The sequence below is a fragment of the Colobus angolensis genome, unplaced genomic scaffold (genome assembly GCF_000951035.1).
Source record: "Colobus angolensis palliatus isolate OR3802 unplaced genomic scaffold, Cang.pa_1.0 Scaffold8, whole genome shotgun sequence".
NCBI classification, from domain to species: domain Eukaryota; kingdom Metazoa; phylum Chordata; class Mammalia; order Primates; family Cercopithecidae; genus Colobus; species Colobus angolensis.
Window position 1 is genome coordinate 19,331,126 of NW_012121820.1, and position 9,720 is coordinate 19,340,845.

The following is a 9,720-nucleotide window of genomic DNA, read 5'->3' on the forward strand; positions in this document are numbered from 1 at the left end:
GCGGAGCTTGCAGTGAGCTGAGATCTGGCCATTGCACTCCAGTCCGGGCGACAGAGCGAGACTCCGCCTCAAAAAAAAAAAAAAAAAAAAATTTTTGATAAGATATAACTATTAGGAATATGGATTTTTCTGCAAGCATATTACAAGTGTTAATACCATAAGCAAATTTGATGTTTGTGTAGAATATGTACAAGATTCCAGTACACTTCAGAGTGGGAAGAAGTCCTGCAGTGTCTATGATTGGTGGCCAGGATCCCCAAACTTCCTGCCTTTTGCTGTTTGGAGGCCTACGTGTAATGGAAAGGAAATTGCCCTGAGAATCAGAGCTGGGTTTTAATGTCATCTCTGATGCTACTAGCTGGCCACAGGATTCTGAGCAGATCACTTTCTGGGCCTTGGTTTCCTCACCTGTAAAATAGTCTTGGACTAAATATTGTCTAATCTTTTCTAAATTCCTGTGATTGTGTTATCTCATTCCTTTCAGCAAGTTTTCCCTTTTTTTTTTTCCACATTAGAGCAAGTGAACTCCATGTCTGGAAAAGTTAACATTCAATATACAGTGGTTTAAGAGCTGGAAGGGGCTGTAGGCAACATGTAGGCACTTTCCTCTATCCATAGATATTTCTCATTTTGAGAAAAGATATTCCTCTATGACCATTATCTCTTTTTTCCCTTCTTTTCACAGGTGTTGAATGACCATTATCTTAATATTAGAATGTATAACTGAATGAAGGATACAGAAGATTCAGTTTAGCTGAGTTAATAACAAAAGAGAAAATTGTTTTGCCTGAGGTTGTTGAATAACTTTTTTTGTTTTTTGTTTCTTTTTTGAGGCAGTGTCTCACCCCATCACCCAGGCTGGAATGCAGTGGCATGATCTCAGCTCACTGTAGCCTTGACCTCCCAGGCTCAAGCAATTCTCCCACCTCAGCTTCACAAGTAGCTGGGACTACAGGCGCACGCCACTGCACCTGGCTAATTTTCTGTTTATTTTTTATAGAGATGAGTTCTCACTATGTTACCCAGGGTGGTCTCAAAACTCCTGAGCTCAAGTGATCTGCCCGCCTTGGCCTCCCAAAGTGCTGAGATTACGGGCATGCGCCACTGCACCCAGCCAAATAACTTTTTTATCAGCTAACTGTACCTGGGATTTGCTTTCCAACCTGTAAAATGTAACTACACTTAATAGTACCTCCTCAATTACTTAACTTTTTTAAAAAGTATTTTTTATTGTATAATACACATAAAATTTACCATGTTAACCATTATTAAGCATACAGTTTAGTGGAAATTAAATATACTCATAATGTTGTGCAACCATCAGCACCATGTGTCGCCCTAACTCTTTTCATCCTGTAAAATTAAACATCTCTGGCCAGATGCAGTGGCTCACGCCTGTAATTCCAGCCCTTTGGGAGGCTGAGGCAGGTGGATCACGAGGTCAAGAGATTGAGACCATCCTGACCAACATGATGAAATCCCGTCTCTACTAAAAATACAAAAATTAGCCGGGCATGGTGGCGGGCGCCTATAGTCCCAGCTACTCAGGAGGCTGAGGCAGGAGAATTACTTGAACGCAGGAGGTGGAGGTTGCAGTGAGCCGATATCGCGTTACTGCGCTCCAGCTTGGTGACAGAGTGAGACTCTGTCTCAAAAAAAAAATATATTGAACATCTCTAACCATTAAATAACAACCTCCCATTTCCTCCTTGCTCCTAGCCCCTGGAAACCACCATTCTACTATCTGTTTCTATGATTTTTGACTACTTCCTTCATATAAGTGGAATTTTGCCTTTTTGTGACTGGCTTATTTTACTTAGCATAAGATGCTCAAAGTCCATTGATGTTGCACCATGTGACAGGATTTCCTTCCTTTTTAAGGCTTAATAATATTCCATTGTGGCCGGGTGCAGTGGCTCACACCTGTAATCCCAGCACTTCAGGAGGCCGAGGCAGGCAATCATGAGGTCAGGAGATCAAGACCATCCTGGCCAACGTGGTGAAACCCTGTCTCTACTAAAAATACAAAAATTAGCTGGGCGTGGTGGTGTACACCTATTGTCCCAGCTCAGGATGGTGAGGCAGAAGAATTGCTCGAACCCAGGAGGCAGAGGTTGCAGTGAGCCAAGATCAAGCCACTGCACTCCAGCCTGGTGACAGAGCAAGATTCCGTCTCAAATAATAATAATATTCCATTGTGTATATATACCATATTTTACTGATTCATTCATCTGTCAGTAGACATTGGGTTACTTCTATATCTTAGCTATTGTGAGTAATGCTGCTATGAATATGGTGTACAAATATCTCTCTGGGACTCTGCTTTCAGTTCATTTGAGTGTGTACTCTGAAGTAGAATTGCTACATCTTGTGGTAGTTTTTTTAAAATTTTTTTTGAGAAACTGTCATTTTCCACAGCAGCTTGTAACCTTTTACATTCCCACTGACAGTGCACAAGGGTTCCAGTTTCTTTTTTTTTTTGAGATGGAGTCTTGTTCTGTTGCCCAGGCTGGAGTGCAGCAGCGCAATCTTGGTTCATAGCAACCTCTGCTTCCTGCGTTCAAGTGATTCTCCTGCCTCAGCCTCCTGAGTAGCTGGGACCTCAGGTGTGCACCACCATGCCTGGCTAATTTTTGTATTTTTAGTAGAGACGGGGTTTTGCCATGTTGGCCAGGCTGATCTCAAACTCCTGACTGATCGAACTCAAGTGATTCACCAGCCTCAGCCTCCCAAAATGCTGGGATTATAGGTGTGAGCCACCATGCCCTGCGGATTCTATTTCTCCATATCTTCACCAACGTTTATTTTCTGTGGTTTTGATAGTATCATGGTAATGGTTGTGAGGTGGTATCTTATTTTGATTTGCATTTCTCTAGTGATTCGTTATGTCAAGCATCTTTTCGTGTGTTTATTGGCCATTTGTGTATCTTTTCTGGAGAACTGTCCTTTGCCTTTTTTTTTTTTTTTTTTTTTTTTTTTGAGACGGAGTCTCACTTTGTTGCCCAGGCTGGAGTGCAGTGGCACAATCTAGGCTCACCACAACCTCCACCTCCCGGGTTCAAGCAATTCTCCTGTCTCTGCTTCCCGAGTAGCTGGGACTACAGGTGTGTGCCACCATGCCCAGCAAATTTTTATATTTTTAGTAGAGACGGGGTTTCGTTATGTTGGCCAGGCTAGTCGTGAACTCCTGACCTTGTGATCCACCCGCCTCGGCCTCCCAAAGTGCTGGGATTATAGTCATGAGCCTGTTCTATTAATTTAAACTTAACCTCTCTCTTCTTTTTTATGGTCCTTTCTCCATCTTACTGCTTTCCGTTTATTCATTGCCTATGGTGTGCCAGGTACTATGCTAGGTTTTCTGCATGTATTATCTAATTTGTACTCAAAATCTCATGAAGTAGTTTTTTCATAGTTTTAGGAAAGAAAAAGATAAGTTTCAGAAAGGTTAAATAGCTCATTCATGGTCACCCAGGTGCTAAGAGACAAAGCTAGGATTAGATTTGAGTATGTAGCTCCAAAGCATGCTCTGTTAGCTGTTCCAAGCTGGTGCTCCACCTTATTCTTTTGCTCTTTTGGTTTGTTTTTAATTCCATCTCCTCTGGTGGCTAAAAGATTACTAATAAAATTCTTTTTCTTTCACAATCAAGAGTCCAGCAAGCTAAAAGTACAGAAGGTGGAGCCCTGGAACAGCGTGCGTGTGACATTCAACATCCCCCGGGAAGCAGCGGAGCGGCTACGGATCCTTGCTCAGAGCAACAACCAGCAGCTTCGGGATTTAGGGATTCTCTCCGTTCAGATTGAAGGTCTTTTACTTTGCCATGTGCCCATCTAGACCAGAATCATTACAGTAGTAGAATATAGCATGATTTTCTATGCTGCTTTGTCTGTTCCTCTGCTCTTGTGTTTCAGAATGCCAAGCAACTCATGTAACTTGTACTTTGCTTTGCAGCACCTTAGGATGAAGAGGGACTGACTGAGGTTATTGCTGGGTCCTGATGGTCTTTACATCTGTAGTCTTGGTTTCCATTCCTTTGGCTAATTTTGACCATCAGTCTTTCAGACTTTGATTTTACTGGCATCCTGACCAGGATTTGATTTGTCTTGTTTATTTAGTTGTGTGGTTTTCTTTGTTATTGTTACTGTTTTTAGAGATGGTGTCTTTCTGTGTTGCCCAGGCTGGACTCAAACTCTTGGCCTCAGATGATCCTCCCATCTCAGCCTCCTGAGTAGCTGGGACTACACCTGTACCACTGTACCCAGCTTAACATATAATTTAATTTGCTTCCTTCCTTCCACCAAATAAAGTTTAGTATTTTCTTTATGCGTCTAACAGATTACAAAGCCTTCAACAGTCCTTTCCTTTTGTAGCAGAGTTCATTTTCTTTTCTTTTCTTTTTTTTTTTTTTTTTGAGGCAGAGTCTCGCTCTGTTGCCCAGGATGGAGTATAGTGGCGTGATCTCAGCTCACTGCAACCTCCACCTCCCAGGTTCAAGTGATTCTCCTGCCTCAGCTGGGAATAGCTGGGATTACAGGCACGTACCACCATGCCCAGCTAATTTTTGTGCTTTTAGTAGAGACGAGGTTTCACCATTTTGGCCAGGCTGGTCTCAAACTTCTGACCTCAGTTGATCTACCCTCTTCGGCCTCCCAAAGTGCTGGGATTACAGGCGTGAGCCATCATGCCGGCCCACAGTGTTCATTTTCAATATTTTTACCAGAATGATCTTTTTCAAAATGAAAAGTGGATGAGTGCACGCACACACACACACAGACACACACACATCCCTATACCCCTACACCCCTATACCCCTAGATTAAAATCCTACTATCTCTTGGTATTATTCAAAGAATGAAGACCAAACTGCTTACCATGACCTCAGGCCTTGCATGGTCTCACCTCTACCTTCTTCATCCAGCCTTATCTTGTATAACTCTCCTGTTCCAGCTTCTCAACTTTCTCTTCTTGCTGCCACAGGTCCTTTGTATTGATGTCTTCTCTGAATGAAATACTATCCCCTACCAGCCCCCCTTCCCCTAGTTCATGCCTGCTCAGCCTTCAAGTATCAGCTTAAATCTTGAGGATATATTCTCTGAACTCCTTTGGCAAGTCAGAGTCCTTTGCTGTGTGCTCTCACAAAAGTTTGTTTCTCCCCCTCAGATCATTTATCTCACACTTTCATTAGAGCAATTATTGATTATTGTTTTATCCCCCATAGACTATAAGCTTTAGCATTTGGAATACAGTGATAAATACTGTCCTTACTGTTATAAACTCAGAAGAGCTTATGACTTTAGTAAGGAAGACAAACCTGTGAGAGATACAAGTACCTACCATGTGTGGGAGAGCTCTTTGGAAGCTCAGTGAACTAGATCCCCCTCTTCCCCTCCTGTGTTGATACAGCCAGGTGACAACCAGCAATTCCAACTTTCCTTTCTACAGTAGGCCAGGTCCTCCTGGCCCTGTGCTTATGTAGAACCTAAATGCTCCATGAAACCTCAGCAGCCGAGGTCATCATTTTGTTTATAGGAGTGAGACACATTTTATGCAATGTAGCATTGTAGGTTGCTGTGCCCTCAAAGGGGAAATACCAACAAACAGATTATTTAGAAAGGGTTATATGTAGATTGAGAAATGGGATAAATTTCACCACTTGATAAATGGGGGGATAGTGGCTTAAACAATAACCACTTTAATTTGAAAAATGTGGAACTATCTGAAAGGATCCAGAAAAGTACAGTTAATTCACAGCAATCTGTAGGATGAACTATTAGGAAGAGTGGAAGTCGAACAACTATTGGATAAAATAACAATATGTGGGCTGTTTATACTTTAAGGGACACATAAGTGGTTTCTTTAAAACCCCACATGTTTTATGGTCTCTGTTCCTATTTAGAGGCTTCAAAACCTTAATTGATAGTGTTTTTCACTGGAGAAAGAAGTACCAGTTTTATCTCTTAAGCAGACCTACTTCCTAAACGGATAAAATGCTGGTTCTCCTTTAATATTATAGCAATAAATTCAAACATGAGTACTAGCAAGGAAGCAAATAGATAACATATTTTAAGAAATTATGAAATTCACATATGACAATGATTATCACAATACAGAAAGAGTTCTTTAACTTTTAGGCTACATGTGTGTCGCAGATGATCTCTGTTCTTACAATCCTGGGAATTCAGGGAGGAGTGAAAGTGATGGCAGCAGCTATTGCTTTTGTGGAACTGGGCTACTGATTTTGTAAATTGTAAGAAGGAATGTTGGCCAGCCATGGTGGCTCACGCCTGTAATCCCAATACTTTGAGAGGCCGAGGTGGATGGATCACTTGAGGGCAGGAGTTTGAGAGCAGCCTGGCCAACGTGGTGAGACCCCATCTCTGCTAAAAATATAAAAATTAGCCCAGCATGGTGGTGCATGCCTCTGGTCCCAGCTACTCGGGAGGCTAAGGCAGGAGAATTGCTTGAACGCAGGAGGCAGAGGTTATGGTGAGCCGAGATCATGCCACTGCACTCCAGCCTGGGCGACAACAGCGAAATTTTGTCTCAAAAAAACAAAAAGAAGGAATGAAGGAATGTTGCCACTATCATGTCTGTTGCAAGGCTTGAGGGACAGGTTGTTCTCGAAGGAGTCCATTCTCCATTGACTGTTACTCCCTGTACCCTTCCTTTTGTAAGTTTTGGCCAGGGAGTTGGGGAAACATCTTTTTTGAGGACATTTTGTTCCCCCCTCTGTAAATTTGTGGTGATCTAAAGCGGTAGTCTGCTAACTTTTTCTATAAAGGGCCAAGAATAAATATTTTTGGCTTTTCAGGCCATGAGATCTCAACTCAACAAGTACTCAGCTCTGTCTTGTAGGGCAAAAACAACCATAGGCAATATGTAAACAAGTAAACATGGCAGGATTTCAATAACACTTTATTTAAATAAACATGCAGTGGGCTGCATTTGGCCCACAGGACGTAGTTTGGACCCCTAATTGGCAAGTTTGGGAGCCAGTAGTGTTCTCTTTGACATGAATTGGCATATATGCAGTTGGCAAATAGGAGAATAATAGCAGTATAATGTGGAAATTCTGTTTATTAAGATGTGATTTTTTTCCTTAGGTAAGAGGAGCTGGAATAGTAGAAATAGAATTATAATTATCAACAAGAAAAAGCTTTTCACTCAGCTGTTGCATGTGTGGGAGTCTCTTCAGCTGTATTAAAATTAAGGATGAGAGTGTGCATTCGTTTGCCTTCCTGATGTGCGTCCCCCAGCCTTGCGTGGCTCTCAGCTCATGACAGGCTGCATTTCTTCCTGTGTCCACCTTAATGGCAGCCCCACTGGCTTAGAGCTCCGTTACATCTGCATTATCTCAGCACCTTTAACCAGGCATTTCCACTGCATTTCTTCTGGTATTTTGCCTCCACCAGTTACTGCTTTTATTAGAGCTCTGGTTACAAAGTCTCATAGGTTTTCAGTTTGCCCTAACCCTCTTATTGTCAGTATGAGATTTGATAAACGTGAGGTTTTCCAGAAATTAATTTGTCTTATAGAAAAATGCCTATAATCCTTTGTAAGGTTATAATAAGATGACTGTTTATATTTAAAAAATAGCTAATGAGCACCTGCCATGTACCAGGCACTATTTTATGTATAAAGGATATATTATAGATGGTCATATAATTTATCATTAAATTAGGACACTTTTCTTTCTTTTTTTTTGAGACAAAGTCGCACTGTGTTGCCTGGGTTGGAGTGCGGTGGTACAAACACAACTCACTGTAGCCTCAGCCTCCTGGGCTCAAGCGATCCTCCCATCTCAGCCTCCTGAGTAGCTAGGACCACAGGTGCATGCTACCATGGACCTGACTAATTTTTCATAGAGATGGGATCTCACCATGTCACTAGTCTTGAACTCCTGGTCTGAAGCAATCCTCCCACCTTGGCCTCCCAAACTTGGCCTCCCAAAGTGCTGGGATTAACAAACGTGATCACCATGCCCAGCCTAAATTAGGACACTTCTGAAAGTGAAAGAGAATGCTATTAATTATGCTGGAACAACAGATGTAAAGGAATAAGGACAGACTTGTGATTACCCCTGTATAGTGATGGGGGAGGCAAGCAAGAAAATGAGTGAGTGAATGATTACATGGAATGTGCTCTGCAGAAGTAACAAGATGTTCTGATAAAAGTTACCTAACCTTGGATAATATGGTTGGTAGAGACCTTTTTGGGCATGTGACACTTAAGATTACGTGAAAATTGAGAAGCTAGCTATGCGAAGAGTGCAAAGAACTGTTCTAGGCAGAGGAAACCACATGAGCAAAGGCCTTGGGGTAAGAAGCAGCCTTGTGTGCCTAAGAAACTAAAAAGAAACACTGGGGCTGAATCTTTGTTATTGAAGGAGAAAAATAGCATGAGATGAGGTTAAGGAGGTAGACAGGGCTAAATATGGGCAGTCCAGTATTGGTAGCCACAGACTGACTGACTGTTGCTTTTGAGCACTGAAAATGTGGCTAGTTAAAACTGACATGCACTGTAAGTATAAAATACATATTACATTTTGAAGATTTGGTATCCCCCAAAAGAATGTAAAGTATCTCAATAATTCTTATGTTGGCCAGGCTCAGTGTCTCACACCTATAATCCCAGCACTTTGGAAGGCTGAGGCCAGGAGGATTGCTTGAGCGTAGGAGTTTAAGACCAGCCTGGGCAATATAGTGACACCCACCCTGTCTCTACAAAAAATTTAAAACTGAAAAAAATTAGACAGGCATGTTGGCATACTTCTGTAGTCCCAGCTACTTGGGAAGCTGATGTGGGAGGATCGCTTAAGCCCAGTAGTAGGTCAGTGCTGCAGTGAGCTATTATCTCACCACTGCACTCCAGCCTGGGCAACAGAATGAGACCCTGTCTCAAAAAATAACAATAATTTTTGCATTAGTTACATGTTGAAATAACAATACATTGGATGTATTAAGTGAAATAAATGATAATTTAATTTGTTTCTTACTGTGGCTTCTAGAAAATTTTAAATTGTATCTGTGGCTCATATTATATTTGTGTTGAACAGCACTTGGCTAGGTAGATAATTTGAGCCCTTGTGTAGACTATTAAGAAGTTTGGCCTGGCCGGGCACAGTGGCTCATGCCTGTAATCCCAGCACTTTGTGAGGCTGAGATGGGCAGATTGCCTGAGGTCAGGAGTTCGAGACCAGTCTGGCCAACATAGTGAAACCCTGTCTCTACTAAAAGTACAAAAGTTAGCCAGGCATGGTGGCAAGCACCTGTAATCCCAGCTACTTGGGAAGCTGAGGCAGGAGAATCACTTGAACCCGGAGGCGGAAGTTGCAGTGAGCTGAGATTGTGCCATTGCACTCCAGCCCAGGCAACAGGGTGAGGCTCTGACTCAAAAAAAAAAAGTTTGGTCTTTATTTCTAAAATAGTAAGAAGCAGTGGACCTGTTTTAAGCAGAGGAATGATACAAACTGATGTCCTTTTCCAGAACAATTTTCTTTCTACTTAGAATGTCTTAACAAATTTTGTATATTAATAGTTCCCTTTGGCTGGGCACGGTGGCTCAAGCCTGTAATCCTCGCACTTTGGGAGGCTGAGACAGGCGGATCACGAGGTCAGGAGATCGAGACTATCCTAGCTAATACGGTGAAACCCCATCTCTACTAAAAAAAAATATAAAAAACTAGCCGGGCGAGGTGGCGGGCGCCTGTAGTCCCAGCTACT

The 9,720-nt window shown here is 42.2% G+C and overlaps 1 protein-coding gene across 1 annotated transcript in view; it reads left to right on the top strand.

The window, feature by feature from the left end:
* The window catches only part of NCOA6 (nuclear receptor coactivator 6), a 92,743-nt gene that overhangs the window by 15,919 nt on the left and 67,104 nt on the right, over positions 1 to 9,720 (top strand). The window contains exon 3 of the mRNA XM_011929179.1: positions 3,648 to 3,803. Coding sequence (XP_011784569.1) covers positions 3,648 to 3,803 — 156 coding nt within the window. The remainder of the gene's footprint in view (positions 1 to 3,647; positions 3,804 to 9,720) is intronic.